Genomic DNA, 22,216 nt, shown 5'->3' with positions numbered 1-22,216 from the left:
TATGCATTAGAATATAAATAATTTAAAACCTCATTAAGTCAGATCTGTTGTGTGTGAATAGGACCGATCTGATCAGTTGAACCAAAGCAGGAGGTATCTACCTGAAAGCTTCAGGTTGTGGTCTCCAGTCCGTAGTCAGTATCTTATATTATGTGATAGTTCATTGGACCTTGATCTTTCCCAGAATGTGTTTGGAGTGAGTGAGTGAGTGAGTGAGTTTGGTTTTGTGGCACTTTTAGCAATATTCCAGCAACATCACGGCAGGGGACACCAGAAGGGGGCTTCACATATTGTACCCATTTGGGGAATCGAACACGGGTCTTCTGCGTGACCAGCGAACACTTTAACCACTTAGCTCCCCACCGCCCCACCTCTGTGTTTGGATGCAATGTTGCTCCTGAGACTCTAAGCTAAATCTTAATAACCTCTTGTGAGGCCCATAGGATCTTGAAAATGAGTTACCCAGAGCCTACTGATATGGGTTACGATCACAGAGTTGATTGGAGGAATTCCTTACATGTAGAGACCAGTGACAGTCCAGTTGAGGCATCTGGATTGAGATTCAGTGGATGACATTGGGATGGTTCCACCATCTAAGGCCGTTGAACACTAGCTCTGTGGGAGTGAGACCAGCTGAGTCCCTGTTTGTTGGTTGATACAATCCTGAATGTATCAGAGATGCATAGATGTAAGGGTTCCCAAAAGTGACATTCATTCCCTAGGGGTATGCAGAGTGCACTGACAATCCATAATTCCACATAATTTAGGGATTTATTCATAAGAAAAAGTACAATCCTACACAATGTAGTGGAATACAAAAAACCCCAATCATTTGGGTATATCGCTTTGATGTGTGTATAATACACTGATATAGGGGCTCAGTAATACACAAGCAGACAAATGTAGATTCTTGCATTGAGCTTGTACAAAGCCACTCAGGTCACCATTGTAACAATCAATGTGTCAAATAGGCATTGACACATTTAAATTAGTAGTAATTGCAGATAGATGTGTTTTTTTCTATCATCAAAGGTATGCTACAGTTGAGGTGAGGTCATTCTCTGCTTCAGTCATAGCGTGCTTCACTGAGAAGATTTTTCAGTTCTTTATCTTCTATGTTATGACTAGAGTCAAGATTGATGGAAATGTGAATTATGAAGCTGTTACTTACAATGAAGTTACAATGAATTACGCCACGTGTTGACAAAAATGACACAATGGCTGTTCGAGCTAAAGTTTGGCATGTATCGTGATTTGTTGAAATGGACATTTTGATCTTTAAAATTCTAAACCTCACTCTAACATTTCAAGTTTGAGGAACTTATGTCACGCCATGTTGCAAGGTTGACATCATGGGGTATTATCCATTTATCATCCATTTATTGATGGATTAGAGGTTACCATCTGTTACTCATGTGATACAAATGTGTAAGTGATTGTTACAATATGCTATTGACATCATCATGGGACATTGTGAGATCATGCCTTATCTCCATTCTCTCGAGTTGTATCAGTATTGATGTTAATAATTTTCATCTTGTTGTTTTCAAGGTGCTGCCAATTCTTTCAGCCTCTAAGTGAAAGTGAAAGTTGTTCCCTTGTTTAAATCGACGGAGGCAAAATGGAATCCAATGGTCATTTTGCTCAGCGAGAAAGTGAAGCTGCAGCTGGTCAGTACGACTCAGCGATGGACATCACATCAGACAGCTCACTGCAAGGCCAGGACAAGCCCTGCAAGGCGGATGCGGCAAGCAAAGATGAGCACAGGAGAGATTTGACAGCATTTGAAGGCAGTTGTGTGGTGGTTCCACATGCTGAGAATGATATTGAAGCTCACCGAATCTCAAACAACTATTTGGTAAATCACTTATTGATTATTCAGTATTAGATATTATTTGCCCCATTAATGTTTGCTACAATGGATGATTATCTTCTTGTAGGTATGCAAAAATCAATTCCCTCCTATAGGAGTCATTTCTGATCCATTTGGACTTCTGGTGCAGTCATGTGCACTGACCTTCACTCTTCAGAGAGCCATCACTCATTTTGTAAACTTAGTTTATATTTTGCACTTCCACTTTGAAGTGACAGCAGTATACACTGCGGTGTCTAATTGAAAGTTCAAAATACTGAAAAATTCTCTCATGTTTTGGACACTTTGAGGTATATTGCCATTTCATAACTAGAGACGGCAACGGATTTCTGTAGTGAAAGCTGACAGACCTGGAGAAGTTGTGAGGGTTTGTTTGCTTATATGATCAAATGTTTACCTGCTTCGAAGTTATAGTTACAGTGGTTACAATTGTTCAGCCCTGCTGTGCCAACTGTTGGTTTGATATATTCCATAACAAGAAGAGATGAAATCACCCTCTTGTATAGAACAATCTTAGTTACAATCGATCTTAGGCCCCTACAATCAATTTTACAATCACCATACAGTTGTCCTACTCCACTTGTACAAACCGATGTTAGCATGATTGTAAGATGACTTGGATGTAATCGAAGCTAAGGTCTAAATTGTATTTAGAATTGTGGAAGTATGAATTTCTTTAACTCAACAACTTTCTACAGTTAACATGGCATGATCTTTGCATACTTTTGCAGTGCTATTTTCGTATGCATACAAGGATGGATAAACATTGCCTGTATACAATAATGGACTATATACTCTATTCACCAAATAGGAATGAATATAAAGTCCAGTTAGAAGTAACACAGAATCAGTGAACTGGTAAATAGTTTTAGTGGTATTCTGCATGTGTTGTTTCCCTCCTTGCAATCTTTCTTCAGCCAATCCATACTCTGAATTTCAAGGGTGGATTCCCATTGCACCAAGCTCCAGCTACCAACTGCTGCATTGTCAATGTAGTGCAGGCCTGTATCATGTTTGAAGAGGACAATAATCTTGACGACAGATAGTGATCATGTAACATATGTTATATTTGGGATTACACTTTCTTTGTAAAGTACAGATTCTAGTACTTTTGTTGGGTTGAGTCCCCTCCAGGATTCGAACCCACACCCACATCTATTTCATAGATAGTGATCATGCCATTGTAGGTGTTGAGTGTTGTATGAGAGGTCTTCATTTATCTCCAGTAGACTCTATCTTTTCTTCTGGTTCTAAATCAGAACTTATATACACCATATACTGAATGTTCTTTGCCATGACCATTAGGAAACTGAGTCATTTGTACTTGTGCATTTACCATGGCTTGCAGTGCCAGAGGGTGTTTGTGTTGCTTATCACTACCATGCCGACTGAGCACATTTTTTTCTGAAATGGACCCACAAATCTATAATTAGAGAGGTTCACTTCATGTTCTTCAGCCCTTGGCCTAAATTTTAAATTTGGTTTACCAATTAGCTCCATTGTATGTCTTGAATAATGAAAATTTCAAAATTCATCCTTGTTCAAAGCAAGAAATCCTGTTTGAAATCCCTGTATACTAAGGTCTTTTCTACCATGACAGAGACATTGAAATGTTTGCTGTTATCAGTAAGACAAATTTTAGATGGTGTACTGTCTGCTAACTGCCTTGTGGCCCTGAGCTGAGCACCTTTAGATTCAGATCAGCACATTCTCACCATGACCAACGCAAGACAGGGTTAAGAAGACAAATCTGTTTTCAAAGTCTGGGATCCAAATCAGAAGAATTGCAGGAACAGCATTGATTCAGCAATGATGGACTCATATACTCCACAGCCATATGAATGTTTAATTTACTAATGTAACTGATGAATGTCCAGCATTAAACCACCTTTGCAGGAACAGTCCCATCGGATGTTGAGCATGCAGAGTGCCATGTTGAGATACTCATGGCACTTACCATGGTCAGGGTACAGGTTGTGGTCAGCTAGGCTAATGATGGGATTAGCAAGTTCAGAAGTGCTAAAAAGGAGAACATATTACACTCAGGAGTGTCAACTGTCAAATTTCTTGCTAAGACAAGGAAATCTCTAAGTTGCTCTGGACTAGTAACACGAACATGACTATTGCAATGGTAGCCAAGGTGGCTGAACATCATGCTCTTGACTCTACCAACTCGTATATATGCTGAAGATTCATAATAACTCTACCAGAGGTCTTGGCAAAGAACCTGGCTACATCTCTTGGAAGGACAGGACACAGACAGTACATGATCCCTGCTCTTAGCATGGGTGTTGATCAACCAAATTGACATCTTTGTGCAAGTTATCATGCTCTGATGCCACAGAATGATTTCAAGGTCTCTGAGACCAGTGTCATACCAGGAGTAATGTAACAGGAGCTGAAAGTGATATTATCAGAAGATCATATGTCACTGAAGTAATAAGATTGATGGACAACATCAAAAATGAGTCTGGACAGAAATGAAGTTTAAGTTCGTTTATGTGCACCTAAATTTGGTCAAGCTAAAAGAATGGGTAGTTTGGGGTACCTCAACAAACTTTATGTGAGGATAACCAAATTAGGATTCATGGATTTGGGTTTAAATCCTTTCATCAGTCCAGGTAACTGTTAAATATCCATGGCATTAAAAGATGTCCATACCCACAGATCCCTTGTATAGTCTGGCTTTGATGTTCTTGGTATGTGTAAGAATTATTAAACAATAATTATCATTAATAAAATATACTACCCATGTAAATCCTGCCCACCTCCGCAGATAGCATTCAGATGTTGGCCCAACGTTGGCAATGGTTTTGCCAACATTGCCAAAGTTGAGCCAACGTCCGAATGCTATCTGGGTCCTTAGTATTCTCTAGGATGACTGATGTTGAAAAGAAGTGAGGTTTTCCCAATGTAGGTGTTTTGTGGGTGTTGTTATGAGATATTAATGTATCATGAAATATATGTTAGTAGATCTGTCTTTGAGTTATAAAACTATTTTGCAAATGCTAACACCAAGATTGGAGACTCCTGAGATCCATAGTATAGAACTGGGTGATAGCAGTTTTTGATTGAACCCTGTCATTTGCTGTATTCAAAAGACTTTATGACTGCTTGACTTTGGATCTAATGTTCATGAAATCAAACACTTGTAACTTAAAAACTTAGTGCGTGATAGGTCATGTCACCAGAGAAGGTTCTAAGTGTTGTATGAGTTGCAATCCTTTGAACTTAACAACAGCAGTGTTTGTATTCCCCGTGACTGCTGTTGCCGTGCTGGATATTTTCATATTGAAGGGTCTGTGAAACATGGATGGCGACTGTCACACCTGGTCACAACAGCTTTGTAAACATATATTCTCACTCAGTTACAATGTTTATTGTGAGCTTTGTTATACATGATATTGCTTCCACCCAAATGCAGGGAACCTGAGATAAAGCATAATCCTAAATGTAGGGATGTTGTTTTCCAGTTTGGCTTGAAAAAGTGGAAGAGTCACGTAACTTCACGCCCTTTGTCCACAAGATCTGAAATAGTCCAGGACCTGTATGCAGATATCAACAAGGTGAAGCCCATTAAAGGTGAGTAAGATTTTTTTTAATTCAGAATTTGATTTGTTCATAGTATGGAATTTAAATAATTTTTCCTTATCCTGACTCATGCTCTTTTGCTTGTCTTCTTCTTGCGAACATAGTGGAACACTTGTATCTCCCTAATTGAAGCTCCCTTCAATGTAAAAATCACTAATTAGTACTCACCAAGAGTTGCCTCCCTCTTCCAAATGCGCGGGAAAGAAGGCGCCACCTCTTCCCTCATGCTTCACTCTCTCCTTCTTCGCCCAGTGAGCAGGATGTGAGAGAGCCTGTGTCTCCCTACACACTATATCCTTTGATTATTCTTAGTTAGTTACCTCTTGTAGTCATCTATAGAGGTTTAGCTAGTATCCTTCAACAATTATGTATTGATATTTATTCGTATTTCTGCTGTTTATTCACGGGACGCCGTGATTGTTCAGCAGTTTGCGTTGATGAAAATCTGTACTGTTTGTAGGTTACGTTTTTCTGCTGCCGATCCGCATTTAATATGCCCTAGCTGTACTGCACCATGTGCATTTTCTTCACGTTGCAGTTACTGTAATAATTTGTCTAACTCTGCATTTAACAAATATTATCTTTGCGTCTTGAGACGTGCAGCAGATAGGTCACGTAAACAGAGCCTAGCCATGGCGATGCCGGAACCCTAGCCAGTCAACTGCTGTCGGATGACCCCCTCCCGTCTGGTGTTCCGCTAGAGTTACCCTCGGAGGAGAGGCGTGGGACGCAGTCCGCCATCTCCAAGAAGCGTCCTGCATCCCCAGACATCCCGTCGTCGCAGCCGAAGACTAAGAGGGCTTCCACTTCGTCACAACGCAGACTCCGTACCACCAGGGCAGCGTCTACCTCCCAGGGGAAACCAGCGAAGTCTACTAGGACTTTCTCAGCCGAGATTGTTCCCTGCTGCAGAACTAAGCCTGTATGATGATCAGCTGATCATCATACCCGATGTACGCCACAAGAAACGACCGGTGGCGGCAACAGTGACGTCAGCGCAGATCTACACGCAGTCTGATGTACCAACACTGATGTCTGACGATCTTCCTGAGGGTCCCGTCGCTACCAACGCAGAGAGGGCACCATCTACATCTTCGCAGACCGTCCCAGACGACCTGGTTCTACACATTATGAAGATGATGGAAGACCTCTACGGCCTGGAGAGACAACCAGCCCAGAGGCCGAGCCTTAGCGAAGGCTCCAACGTAAACGACACCCCAGAGGGACCCCCGTCAGCGAGGCGGCCGCTATCAAGTCATCGCTGGGAAGCCACCTCGCGCGAAGGGCGTCACAGCCCACCTCTGCGAAGGACCCAGATGTACAGCCTTCGCGAAGGCCGCCCTTCAGCGAAGGACAGCTAGATCGTCACCTGCCTCGGACTCCGATGATCAACACTCGACGAGGAGGTTAGCGAAGGAAGATCCTCTCATCCCGGACTCTGACTTCGGACCCACAGCCTTCGCGAAAGCCTTCGCGAAGGTCAAATCGTCACTCCCCAGGACCGGACTCAGATGAAGCTTCGCGAAGGTCTTCGCGAAGGGCTCCATTTACAGGCTCCAAGTCATCTTCGTCTACAAGGTCATCGAGGGATTCCCCAAGAGCTTCGCGAAGCTATCAACGTTCACCACATAGATCTCCGCGAAGGTCACCATATCTACGCAGTTCACCAGGCCGTTCTCCACGACGACCTCCTCGTCGATCTCCACGTCGATCACCTCGTCGTTCACCACGTCGATCTCCACGCAGATCATCACACCGTTCGCCTCACAAGTCTTCACGGAAGTCCCCAGACAGGTCTCCGTTGACGTCACCCTGCACAGCTGTAGAAGTATACAGGTCTCCACCTCAGTCACCATCGGATCAACCTCTTATTTGCGATCCTGTTACAGAAGATGATGGAGGCATCATATTCTCCGACGCAGAAATACGCTACTGGATGGTTAACAACCTGGACCTAGCTTCACCTTCCAAGAACGGTAACCCGGCCCACACTTATCTCATGAGGGAGGACGATGCAGACACCATCACCCTACCTCCGATCGACCCGATAGCAACAGTCTCTCAGAATCTGGACACAGCCTTCCATAAAGCCACTAAAGCCCAGGCGCACTTACCACAGTTCAAGCGCCAAAAGTTCTCAACCCATAATATGGACCCATTTTTCCAAGGCACAAGATATCGGCGATAACTTCAAAGTAATCAACGATGCCAAGAATAAGACCTACAAGATAGGCGACCGCAAGCTGGTGCAGATCGAAACCATGACAAGGAGAATGTTCTTTGGTCTTAACAGATCAAGAACGGTTAATGAAACTCTCATCACCAGATTTCGTGATTCTACATCAGAAGATGACAGAATGATTTACTTTCGGCCCTCCTTATGCAGAAGAAGGACCAGCAGTTCTTAACAGATCATCTTACATCAGTCTCCATGGCGCTAACTCTGGCTCGTCGTCAAGGTCTCCTCAGCTTCCTGTAGTTGGGGTGAACAGTTTACATCTCCACTCTACACAGCCCGTGGTCTTCGCCATCTATCTTCGATGGAGGAATAGATAAAGTCTCTAAAGAAGTCACCAAGGATTCAAGGGAAGTCCTTATGATAAAGTCGATGGACACGCTAGCCAGCGTCATCAGGCAGACATCACAGAGATATTCAGGAAGATCTAAGTTTACTGGCTTACAGAAAGCACGGGACAGGAAGATGGCCACCTCAAGAGGAAAAGATTCTTTTTAAATTAAGCCCATACGGCAACTACAGAGGAGGATCTGGAAGAGGCAGGGCACCCAGAGGTTCCCTCAACTATAAGCGATGAAAGGCGGGTTCGGAGCGACTGGAGCCTTCCACCCCAGCCGTTCCAGTACAACCATCACAAGTGGGTGGACGCCTTCAACTGCACTGGGAGAACTGGGGAATTCTACAAGACCCTTATGTCTCCAACATCCTACATCGCGGATATCGAATCCAACTACAGGCCACGCCTCCGCTTACAGTCAACCCTCACAAGTTCGACTTTCAGAGCAACAACTACTAAAGTTAAGAGAAGCTGTTGCATCGCTACTAACCAAGCAGGCCATAGAAGTACTGGATCAAGTAAACATCGAACCAGGCTTCTACTCCCCAGTTTTCCTAGTGCCCAGAAAAACTCTCCAAGGGAAAGTTCAGACTCATCTACAACATGAGCACGTTCAGCAGAGATTATCTCGCCAAGCCGTAGCGTTTAGCATGATACATCTACCTCAACCCGGCACCTAATTCGTCCCATGGACTACATGGCCAGTATAGACCTGCAGGATCGCGTATCTACATATCCCCATACATCCCGAATCCAGGAAATACCTACGGTTTACACTAGGCGGGCTGCATTATCAATGGAAGTACTCCCATTTGGAATATCATCCGGCCCCTGGTTATTCACAAGAGTAGCGAAACCCATCGTCACTTACCTACATCGTCTAGGGCTACGCCAGTGCGTTCTACCTCGACGGACGGGATTCAAGTAGATCAAGATCCACAGCGTCTCAAACTACAGTTAAACTACATCATCAAGCTACTAACACAGCTAGGATGGTTAGTAAATCTACTCAAGTCGGACCTAGAACCTCACGCAAGATCTGCAATTTCTAGGCATTCGATTTATCCGCGACACAGAACAGTATCGTTGCGTACCAGAGGACCGATGGCTCAAGATCCAACAGACCATTCCACAAGCCTTACTCTCTCGCTACCACTACGACAATGGCAGAGTCTGTTGGGTCTCCTCACGTCAGCCCAAGACATGACAGTCAGAGGCAGACTACAGTTACGTCCGTTACAGGTCCTCATCAACGCTCATCTCGACGACCTACAACCATTCAGTCTACCGAAGCACATCAGACCTCATCTACTATGGTGGACCAGGAGGTCGAATGTCTCGAAGGCATCTATTTAACAGAGCGAATTCAAAACCCATCTCTATGTAGGCGCAGCGTGGCTCCAAGGTTGGGGAGCTCATCTCGCCAACCGGACGGCATCAGGGTTATGGAACCAGCAAGAGAGCAAGCTGCACATAAACATGCTAGAAATGAAAGCAGTAATCAACGCCCTACTACATTGGAGCACTATTCTACAGAATGCGCATCTGATGATTCACACCGACAACTCAACAGTGGCGTTTTATGTAAACAAACAAGGCTCAACGAGATCATTGAACCTATTGACTCTATGCTTTCAACTGTTCGATCTAATCGGCGATCTCAACATACATGTCAGAGCATGCCACATTCCGGGAGCCAAGAATGTACTAGCAGACGCACTCTCTCGGCCACATCTACCATCACCGACAGAATGGATGCTCCATACAGAAATCTTTGCACAGATTATCAAGGAAATAGGAGCTCCCCTAGTAGACCTATTCGCCACTTTCGCTTCAACAATCAGCTAACAACATTCATTATCACCAGTCCCGGATCCACAGGCGTGGGCAGCGGACGCACTAAGCATATCCTGGGAAGGCCTCAACGCGTTCGCGTTTCCGCTGCCAGCGCTTATTCCACAGGTGTTACAGAAAATCAGTCAAACACAGAGCCTCCAACTGATTTTGGTCGCGCCCTACTGGCCAGCGAGAACGTGGTTTCCCATTCTAATTCAAGAAATCGGACAACCAACACTAGAGCTACCAAAGCCGAATCTACTAATACATCCTCACACCAAACAAGCATACGAAAGCCAGAAGCATTCCAACTTCACGTATGGACTGTATTAAAGTGTGTCTAAACAAGAGAGTTTATTCAGCCAGAGCGGCGAAAGCAGTCACGCTTGCTTTACGCAATTCTACGCACAACTTGTATGACGACAAGTGGCACAGTTTTGAAACATACGCTGCTAAAAAGGGATTTACAGCGAGAAATGCTACACATCCACAAGTGGCTGACTATCTGTGTTACCTACGACAAAATAAACATTTAAAAGGCTCGACATTGTCAACTTATCTCACAGCTCTAAGTTCTGTGATAACTATGAGAATTGGTGTCAAGCTAACCAAGACGCCAGAGTTACTGGCCTTACTACGTGCATTCCGATTGGAGGATCAGAAACAGAGATTTCGTGCTCCATCATGGGATCTAAATATAGTGCTCCAACACCTCACAAGTGAGGCCTATGAACCACTGGAATCAACAACCTTTGAATTTCTGTCACAGAAAACTTTGTTCCTGTTGTCCCTAGCAACGGCAGCCAGTATGTCAGAAATTCACGCACTAGATCATGAGAGAATACGTTTTGACGACAATCAAAAAGTAGTGCATATGGGACTGCGATGGGATTTAATCGCCAAAAATCAATTGCCAGGTCAACCAGACAGATTATTCCATGTTCCTGCACTCTCCTCAATTCTCGGATCTCAAGATATGCTTGACCTATCTCTATGTCCAGTCAGAGCACTCAAAATCTATCTACAACGATCCAAAACGAGGCGACGACAACTCAAGCGGTTATTCATCCCTCTATCGACAGCGACTCAGACCGAAGTCTCTCGTACCACCATATCGATATGGATCAGAACTGTCATACTTCGTGCCTACAAGGCTGCAGGACTCGACCCTCCAAGAGCATCTAATCCCCATGAAATCAGAGCACTGGCTTCCACACTCACTCTACACGGAAATTGCTCGTTGAATACCATTATGGAGGGCTGCTTTTGGAAATCCGACATGGTGTTTGCTAACCACTATCTGAGAGATATCACCACCGAGGGGCGTCTCAGGTATTCACCATTTCGGTCCCATGGTCCTCGCACAGCAGTTGACAGTCCCTCGTAGACGATGATTAGTCTCACGAGATTATTATTATGTATATATCATACCAGTTTCATCTAGCTTATAACTCTACGGAGTTTTGTGCTATTATATACATATCTTAAGTCTATAGTAGTCGTTAAGCCCAGTACTGATGTTATATGTACATTGGGTCGCTTCTCCACTTTGGAGTCGCTTTATACCATTATTACTATTATCATAGTATCTATATATTGTAGTACCCCCATCTATGGCAGCTGGTAGAACTTATGTTTTATAGCAGCAGGAATTAGCTTAATTACAGTGCCATTAGGAAGTTCCCATAGGGGGTTATTACTTATACAGAAATCACTAATTATTTAAATCCAAAGTATTGTGTTTTCCCACCTCCGTTTCCGTAGGATTCTACAAGCAAAAGAGCATGAGTCAGGATAAGGAAAATTATGTAACACAACACAAGCCAGTATGAATCCCAGTAAATTCAAGTGTTAGGCTCGCTATATCAGGAGAGAGTGAAGCATGAGGGAAGAGGTGGCGCCTCCTTTCCCGCGCATTTGGAAGAGGGAGGCAACTCTTGGTGAGTACTAATTAGTGATTTTTACATTGAAGGGAGCTTCAATTAGGGAGATACAAGTGTTCCACTATGTTCGCAAGAAGAAGAAGACAAGCAAAAGAGCATGAGTCAGGATAAGTATAAAATATCAATTTTAATCAGAAAATTACATTTTTGTGATCTTAACAAGAAATTCATAATTGTGAAATATCCTTGAAACTATTCTGATAGGGAAAGTACAAGGTCTTAAAACCTGAAATATGTACTCAGTAGAATTCATATTTGTTCATGCCAGTAAACTATCTGACCTGTGAAGCTGAAATCAAGCTTGGAACACCTCACCAATGGTGTATCAAGAAGAATTACTCACAGATATATTATTCTGATTACCACTGTTGTTTTGTGCTCATATAGTATTCAAAATTGAGTCGCATGCATATCAGACATTTGATAAAATGCTGGATTTATTTTAGTTTATTTTTGGATTTACATTCAACTGGGAAGGTTTGGTTTCTGGAGTAAGTCTATGAAACTTGTCATTCACCTCAGGTATCATACATCCTTCAACTGAGTGGAAATGTCCAGCAACATATTGTTGTTGCAAATACTACTTAAATGGATGTCAGGTGTAGACACTTCATTGGTTCTTGTGCCGTGACATGTACATAATGTAAGTTTGATGATAATATGAATTACCGGATCCAGACTGGAATTGCTCCAGCTTGCTATAACATGGTTAGTCTTGCTGGGTGCTATGTAAATAAACAACCAAACACATTGATCACATATTGTATGATTTTAGGAATTGCCTTTGACCTACATATAACATGCATGTTAAATTATTGCAAGATTAAATGCATTTTTGACAACATTTATGAAGCCTTGGTTAATCAGAAGCTAACATTGTGCATTTTTTTTTGGAGTTGTGGTGTCTCTTAAATATTGGTGTTATGCAAGTTGGGAAATAACATATTGTCCATCCATTTCTGCATGAATCAGTAGAAAATTAGACATGCAGTAAGTATGTTGTGTAGTGTTGACAAAACTTAACCTTTTCACTTTTATTCACTGATGTGGATGCTGATAGTGCAATCATACTGCATGTGTCATTTCATTGTGCTGTGAGATACCACAGCAGTGAAGTTGGCAATGATATATGAGTCAGGATTGGATTTGTCAAAGGTTTGCAATAGCACCTCCCGAGGATATATGAGGCATCCTGGGATTAAAGGAGTATGAATACTAAGTGCTGAATGTTATGAAAATACAAGTTGTTGTTGGATTCTGAAAAAAATGGTTGTATTGATTTGTTTTAACAACATGTCTTTCCACTTCAGTGTCAACTGTCTGCCCAACAAACATTATATATGCCTGTTTGGTTGGTTGGTGGCTGGCTTTGCTGTACATCATCGTCGGTGCACTCATGTATCTAACATACATCGGCAGATCTTATGGTGAGAAAGTTGGGATGCGTGTGTTGCACAGTACTCCAGTGAGAAATAACTTAGCTGTCATAGTTTTCGCAAGTTAACGCATTGTTCTTTTGTGAGTCTCTACAGCAGTTTATATTCCTAAGCTAAAGTTGTCTGAGAAGCAGCCAAAATCAACACTTGGATGAATTCTTGTAGCTCCCATAAAATTAATTGTGTAGATTTCCTATGCTATTTTAAAATAGATTAATTTTTGCCGCATTTGTACAGTTGCACTACAATTAATCTCTAAACTAGAATGCTTTTTAATACCATCCATTAATCAAACCCACACTCTCCGAGTGAGGCACCTGACTGTCAGTACACGAAGTCAGTGATGTTACCTCTGGCTTTCACAAGACTGGGAGTCTGACAGTTGGCAGTCTAGATCTCTGTACTGCCGGAAGAACAAATCTTCTGATCTTCATATCTGGAAACCAGGTGGCATGCTCTGAAAACACAGGCTGACAAGGAAACCTGTCATGGGTACATCCCAAACAACCACAGAAAGCTCTGATAGTACACTTTATAATTTTCAGAGGAACATGTGACCTGTGTAGCATCATCCCCCAAGGCAAAGAAAGACTGAGATGTATTTATTGTTCTACATGCCCTTCAGAAAGGGTCTGGGAATGGATTCAAACAGCTAATAATGTTTTCAGAACAGAAGAGGGTCAGGATCAGGGGAATGACTTGATTGACATGTCACAGTTCTCTATTAATGATGCTCATGCTGTTGATCACAGCTGGTCTGGACTCAATTATTTGGCTAGCTGGAATATTGCTGAGTGTGGCATAAAACTAAACTCACTCACTCAGTATAGTTGGATAGAACAGAAGGGACATTACAGTTTTCATGTGTTTCAATCATTTCTGATTTTCCACGTTGCAGTAAACATTTGACAGTGTCTTGAATGACTACTTCCAAGCTGTTTCAAATACATTTTAAATGATATTTTTAATGATATTTTTCCAGGAAAATTCTGTTGGATGATGTCAAGGTATTTCCTCTGGCCATTTGGAAAGTTTGTACATCAGGTAAGACATACACTGACAATAGTTCCACAGTAATCACATTTCTTACGATTAAATTCCACTTGATTGTCTTTTTCCTGAAACTTGTTTCTGAATTCAGAGGTCCAGCTTGAATAAAATTAAATATTGTCTTTCTAAGAGTTTTTTTTATTATAGGATATTTATTATAGGATATTTATTTAGCACACATATCCACGCACTAGTGCATGGTCAAGGCGCTGGTATTTTTTCCCTCGATCATTGGATGTCAATCTCAACGGCACATCGCATTATCAATCTCAACTCCCTGGGGAGTATACAACTGTTGCAGCCACTAGGCGCACCGAGTTATTGTGGCTTTCTCATCCTAACGAGGTACCCATTCACAGCTGGGTGGACTGGGACACATAGTTACCGTACTTTGTCCATGTTCACTGCACCTTGCTTTACCCGCAACTAGGTGTTTGCACGTATTCATGTGGCCACCATCTGGTCAAATACCAACGGATTCGTTGGTTCTTTTAAGTGCACAGGGTTGTGTACTGTACACTAGGGGTTGTGACAACACTGAATGAGTCTGCACACAAAGTTGACTCCAAGGTTTTTACACCCGGTCACAGGTGGGCTCGATCCCGACACCTCAACCTCGCTGGATCACTAGCCTGGCGCCTTAGCCAGCTCGCCCACCGAGTTGGTATCATTGTTGGTAATGTTCAAAATTACACATAATCATCAGAGGTAAGTCAACAAGAAAATCTTAACAGACTCTGTATTTAGCATGTAACATTAAAAAAACAACAACTGTGGACAGTGTTAACACCTCAATTGCACAGATCGATGCTCATGCTGTTCATGATCACTGGATTGTCTGGTCCAGACTCATATATTTACAGACTGCCACCATATAGCTGAAATATTGCTGAGTGCGGCGTAAAACTAAACTCACTCACTCAGCACAATAACACAGCACAATAACACAACACAAGCCAGTATGAATCCAAGTATAGTGTAACTTTGTACTAGTACAACATAGACAAAATGGACAGACATACAGGCAGATTGTTTATTTGAGTCTCACCCCCCATACAGTAACTAAAACACATAAATAGATATATAGTGAAACCTGTCTAAACCGGCACCCGACAGGACCGAAATAAAATGCCAGTTTAGACAAGGTGCCGGATTATACAGTGACGATCATTTCCCTTTTCACTCGTCAATCTCTTTATCTCTATAATGCCTATGATCTTTTGAAATAGTGTAACAAATTAAAACAATGTTGATGACAGATAATTATTCTTTATAGAGCACTAAACATTGTTCAAGTAACAAGTACAAATATGGACCGATAAACATCACACTTTTTCAAAATGTCCGAAACAGTTTGCTTGTAAATTTGATATTTAACTGCAAGTTCTGTTTGAGAAGGCCCAAGGAAGAGTATCAAAGTCATTGATTAGTTGATTTTTTTTTAACAAGTGTTAATACCAAATGTGCCAGCTTAGCTGGTCTAGCTATCATGGCACACAAAGTGACTGACAATAAAACCAATGCCTATTTATTTACTCTCTGACACGTCACTCACTTGAAAACAGTTAATGCAATCCCCCAGTGTTTATAAAGCATAACCGTGGTAATCGTACAAGCGTTTGATTCACCGCGCAATCACTACTTCCTGATTACTACTTGCCTGCCGAGAGGAGTGTATTGGATTAATTAGGTTATTGGATTATGGGTTTTTGATTGGACTGACAGGTGCCAGATTAGACAATGTTTTAATGGTCATAATATCGTTGTACAATGGCGGGACCAAAATTTTATGCTGGTTTTGACAGTGTGCGGGATAGACAGGTGCCGGTGTTAGCAGGTTTCACTGTAGTTCATTAAAAAGATGTATATAGGGCCATTCTATACACAGTTACAAGAGACTTTACAAGTTAAACTGTGCAAAGGATTTAAAATAGAATATAGTTAAACACATGAATTGTATAAAACTGTTCTCCATTTTCTTAAAATAAAATAGCAGGTTTGAGCAGCTGGTTTGAATTGGGTAAGAACAACTAGGTTGGGAGTTCTTCCAACACCTTTTAACGTCAGAGTTCTGTGAAATATAAGGATAATAATAAATATGCAGGGAACAGATTGACACAAATCTGTCATAAATCAATATGTACATACAATCACAAAATTTATTCTTGCCTTGAAATAATGTGTAAATCTTCAAGTAACTCTTGCATGCTCTAATGCTTACTGAGTCTACACACAAAGTGAGTGAAGCGCTAGTAATATATCCCACAGACAAGACCTGACAGCTTCATAAAAACTCTAACTCTGCAAAGAATGCCCAAATTGTAAAATATAATAAAAAATTATACAACACAATCCCAGAATGATGAAAAATACATTTACTTGAAAAGCTAGCATGGCATGAAACTCATGTGTAAAAAAGATTTGGTTCCCCCATAGTAGAAGTTCCGTTGGAACTTTTCATTCCAGTATTTGTTCTTGTAATAGTGCATGCGGAACAATTATTTCGTTCCCCACACACAGAATTTATTCCGGGTAAATAGGAACTTTCACACACATCCTAAAGTGTCTAAAAGAGGGTTTTGTTTGTTGGGGTGGTCTTTCAAACCTACTGTATTTGTTCCATGTGGAACAAATCTTGTGGCTATCAAGCAGCATTTATCATGTGTGAAAGTTCCTCATAAAAGGACTCAATATAGTATTGTCGTCAGTGGCACCATGTCTTTTTTGTTGGAATTGGTTTCATCTTTTGTTATGGCTATACTCAATAGCACTAAATTGCCTAAACTGCCATTAGATATGGTTCACCTTTCTTTAAAAATCTGTGCATCTATTTCAAATTATTATTTCAAAGATGTATGTATAATATCTACATGTCGGGTGATAAGGGTCCTGATCGAAATCCGGACAATACTGAAGAATTGTTCAAATATCGTTTTATTTTATTTTGATCTACAGTTTTGGTAAACGTACAGTGATCAATATGGCACATTCTGATGGTTGCTAATTTTCTGGTCACAAGTTATGACAAGCTTCAATGGAGCAGACTTATCCTTGATCTCGTCCGATACATAGTACAATGAGCAGTGTTTTCCTCTGCCTCCATAATCGGTCTGATCGATCTCTGATATATTTATAAGTATGACCTATATATATAACATATCTTATATGTTATATATATATAGGTCATACTTATAAATACATCAGAGTCGGGCGCTTATGTATTGCACCTCCTTGCTGTGTGTGGCAAATGGCCGCTCGTTGATTTCATTTTCACCGAGATCTAACATGATTCACGTGTATTTCGGGCTTGAGAAATCCTGGATGTCGACAAGTTGGACGAGTCGATTTTGCATTCAATAATGACTGGAATAGGTTAGGCCTACGGTATTTGTTCTTGTTCGATGGAATATTTGCCGTATGTGCCGAATTTATATTCGTGTCATCCAATTTCTATTTCACGGCATTTATTCCGAACCGGAACATTTACTACTTGGAACTAAATCATGTTTACACATGGACTTGTCCACTTTATTCAAAGGGATGAAAATTATCTCATATTGAAAATGATATAATATTCTCTGTTCAAAATACAAATTTAGACCTGACACATACTCTAGAAGAGAAAAATATGCCTAAATTTAACTTTCTTTAAGAAAAAAACCCTTATAATATGTAATTACATTATGGAAAACAATAGCGCTACCCTGAATAATAATAGACTCGCCCAAGCATGAAATTGCCAGGAAAATATTGAAAATATTGCTCTTTACAAAGATAAACATGTGATTTAGACAAAGAATGTAAAATTTACACTTTTAAAAACAGTTTTTGTTGCAAATGTCATTTGATTCAAATCAGCAGCTAAAGTACATATTGAGGGGTTGTCATCGATACCTGGGGATTTCCATCTCCTGGCTGCTGCGAGCACATTGTGCACCAATTGGATGTCATGACAGATTTTGCAGTAAACCAGAAGCTATAAATCCTCAACAATTATAAGATACAACAATACCTTTTCGAAAAAAATTAATCTTCTATTTCATGTGTTATGTATAAGACATCTGGGACAAAGCACATACAACATTTTGTTTAAATAACAGTCACTACTACCTTCCTGTGTCAAAGAAAAAGTCCCCCCTTATGTTTTCTTTCATTTTCAAACTTCTTTGGAAATTCAAAATTGCTTGATAGAATTTCCAATATTTAACTGAATGCACATTATGTCTCATGCACTTTCCCTTGTTCTTCCAACTATTGTTGTAGGCAGTCACTGGAAGCTCCTGCAGAGCGAGTGACTTGCCCAAGGCTGATCATGTGACTGCCAGTCATTCTCTTTCTTTTTGCACACGGGTGCAGATGACCTGTCTTTTTTTTACCCCTACAGATATTGTGATTTGTTTGATCTTTAGAAAGGAACAAGATATGAAAAGTGTAGAAAGAAAAAGGAAAGAAAGATAACAAGGGATCACCGGTCCTAGTACCTTCAAGTAGCTTTGAGCCACAATTCTGCAGCCCAGTACCAATGGTCTAAAGGTTCCTCGATCTTCTCTTTGAACAATATGTCTGCCTTCATCTAGTTTGTGTAATATTGATATATTTTTTCAATCTAATGTTGGAATAGAAGTTTGTATAGTGTTTCCCAAGTAAGAATGCAAGCCTCAGTTTTGTATGCTGCAAGAGTTGGGGAAAAAATCATCCAGATGATGGTGTCAGAATGGATATTAAGCACGATGGTGGGTTGTTTTGACAGAACGATAATGAACTCTCAGGCTTCAAATGTGATTGAAACTGGACATTGTTAAAAACAGGCGATCAAACTTTGCTCATAAAGACAAGAGGAAGGGAAGTTACTTTCTCTCCTCAGTGCTGAGCAGGGATACATGATGTCTCTACTCTGAAGGGTAGCATTAAGAGCTTCAATCCTTTCTACCATGCATGGATCATGGGTAAACTTCAACTTTCCAAGAGTTTTTCAGCATCAGATCAGTCAACTTCCTTCATCTTGTAAGGGGGCGGTGGGGTAGCCTAGTGGTTAAAGCGTTGGCTCGTCACGCCGAAGACCCGGGTTCGAATCCCCACATGGGTACAATGTGTGAAGCCCATTTCTGGTGTCCCCCGCCGTGATGTTGCTGGAATATTGCTAAAAGCGGCGTAAAACCAAACTCAGTCAGTCAGTCATCTTGTAGGATTTTGACTTGAACTCGATCACCCTGACAGAGGGTTACAGACTGCTGATCTAATGATCGCCACCCTTGATGTATGCCCCTCCTTATTGATTGTACCCGGAGCATGAGATGTCAGAACTTCATTGTATGATCAATAAGCCAGGAGACTACACTCACTATCCTCACAAGCAATCATGTTTGTAAAATATTAATTCCAAAGTCCCTTCTTGAGTTTTCAAATCATTCCTCTTCAAGTTCCTTGACTATCACTGACTAAACTTGAGTGAGAGTGTGACTGTAGGGGACAGTTTCGAAGAACTCGCTGTCTGAAACTGAGGACCAAAATCGAGGCGAAGCAGTCCTTCCTGTCTCTTGGCTCCATCATTTGTCCTTTGACAGAAGTGACTCATATGGCTGATATGGTTGTCTTGGTAAATGCTCTTCTCCATCTCAGAAAGGGGACTGACATAATGTCCTCACTTTTCATTCTTTACATAGAATATGCACATAAAAAAAAGTATCGCAACCCGCCAGCGAAAGAACTTATCCAAACCTCAATTTAACTTACAATCTGGATAAGATCACCCTCAAGGAATAACATCTGATAAGTTGTCTGGCTCTATACTTTTCTGATTTTAGGCGATTTGTGACCATGTGGAAGCCACTCTACTTTTGAGATGCCACTTGACATGAATGGACATTGTCTTGTTATTCTGAGGAGGGCTGTATCCTCCCTAGGAGTTGTCACTCGTGGTCAACCTGAACACTGACAGTCCTTAATGTCATTGGTTTGCTGATGTTTTCTGACCACACGGTAGATCATCGATGGATGACAACCTACATCACTTGCAATAGTCCTGGATGACATGCCAGCATTCCACATAGCAAAACTAACCATGTCTGAGCAGTTGTCAGTTGAGAAGACCTCATATTTGCTTATCAAGAACAAAATCAACAGATTTTCCAAGTTATCAAACTGTAAGAACAGTTTGCTGAAGTATAATATATGCTTAACCCCCTTGATGCCGAGGTTTTTTTCAGGCGCACATTTTCTAGGGTTTGAAAAGTGAACGTTGTGCGAGAATTGCACTCTCGTGGTCCTAGATCTATGTATGGCTATAAAATTACACAGAAATGTAGAATATAAAATTTCCTATCCGTTGGTATAAATATAAGTTCAACTACCTCGGCAGTAATAGACACTGCTAAATGTTGTCCAAAGTTTGTTATGCGTTAAAAAACAGTAAATTTATCCGCTTTTTATCGCGCACCGATAAAAGCACTGTGCTATGAATTTTTAATGTGGTATCTTTACGGAAAGTGTGAGCGAAGAAAATACAGCCTGATATCTTTCATCTTTTATGTGCTTGTGCATAACGTTATACGCTCAACATTAAAAATGACTCGCAATAAGTGTCAAAAATGGATTTTCTTCTATGACGTCAAACGACAACAGAGAGGTCATACACGTATAATGATAAGGGGGCATAACTCCGCTATGCGTAACACTAGGTCAATGTAACTCAGATCACTTGGAGAGAATTTGTTGTGGATACAGACGCTATATTTTCGTTATTATATGTTCATGGTGAACCAACCTTTTCCAATTGAAAGTTCCCCAATGTGAGCGGATGCAGTTTGGTAGTTTCACAGTTTACAAGAAAAATGACAACGTATTACATGTGAAAGCACGTAATAGCGATTTGGATGGCCCTATCCGACATATAAGTTAGTTCTTAGATTCCCATATTCTCATGTTTGTGTAGATGTAATTTGACTAATTTTGCATCGTTATTACCAGAACACTAGCCATATCTTCAAATGTAATGAAATTGCTGAAAATAATACAACAGTTTAGTTGACGTCATTGCTTGGTTTATGCATTTTGTGACGTCAGGAAAAGACGACATTGGTATGCTGATCAGTATATATCTCACCTAATTTCCATTAATTGTGTGAAAGCTCGACTTCTTTGTCAGAATTAACACTCTTTAGACACAACATAAAATGACTGGTTTTTCCATTTAAATAGTGTCCTGGATATATCAACAATTAGACAGTTTGACTGTGTATCTTATCATGAGCAACACGCGCACCTGTTTGGCATCAATTTAACGTAAATGAAAAATAACATTTCACAAAACCCGAATATTTTGTTTAGGATAAGAATTTTCTTTATTTATGATTATGTAGCTATTTCTCTTCATAAGTATGCAATGGAAGATGCAAAAAAGATAGCTTTTTATATACGGAACTAGTACGTACTATATATTAGAATATGGATGTAAGATTTGTCCAAATTAAGACATGACATGGTTTATACATTTTTAAACAATTTTCAGATATAAATATAGTAAGAGTTTGATATCCTGTCATCACAATATTTTTTAATCGAATATGAATTGATTATATTATCGAAAACAATGATAGTGAATCATAAAACGTTTCCGATAAACGCGCACCTGGCCAATCAATTTACATCATTGTTTTCTCTATAAAACGACACAAAAATGTGCAATGAACAAGACAATTCATTTAAATGTGTGTGCATATACATTTCATAACATACATACATTTTTTCATTAAATATTATCAGTTTTACTTATAAGGTTTAATCAAATCGCTGTTCATTAACCTGTTCATGTGAAACTGCAATATTAGTTCAAATGCATTGAATAATGTACATCATAGGAACTAAAGTAATTGCAGTTATGGCTATGTTTGATCTTCTAAATCTTGTGTAAAGGTT

The 22,216-nt window shown here is 40.6% G+C and overlaps 1 protein-coding gene across 2 annotated transcripts in view; it reads left to right on the top strand.

The window, feature by feature from the left end:
- Positions 1 to 22,216, top strand: part of LOC124292043 (low affinity vacuolar monovalent cation/H(+) antiporter-like) — a 59,652-nt gene that overhangs the window by 4,101 nt on the left and 33,335 nt on the right. For both annotated transcript variants that reach the window (XR_006902347.1, XM_046729116.1), the window contains exons 2-5: positions 1,552 to 1,858; positions 5,347 to 5,455; positions 13,127 to 13,243; positions 14,235 to 14,296. Coding sequence is in view for 1 of the 2 variants with exons in the window: in XM_046729116.1 (XP_046585072.1) it covers positions 1,622 to 1,858; positions 5,347 to 5,455; positions 13,127 to 13,243; positions 14,235 to 14,296 (525 nt within the window). In the remaining variant the exon portion in view is untranslated. The remainder of the gene's footprint in view (positions 1 to 1,551; positions 1,859 to 5,346; positions 5,456 to 13,126; positions 13,244 to 14,234; positions 14,297 to 22,216) is intronic.

The sequence above is a fragment of the Haliotis rubra genome, unplaced genomic scaffold (assembly GCF_003918875.1).
Source record: "Haliotis rubra isolate DU_JTF1 unplaced genomic scaffold, ASM391887v1 Scf506, whole genome shotgun sequence".
Classification (NCBI taxonomy): domain Eukaryota; kingdom Metazoa; phylum Mollusca; class Gastropoda; order Lepetellida; family Haliotidae; genus Haliotis; species Haliotis rubra.
This window is presented reverse-complemented; position numbering and strand designations above follow the sequence as displayed.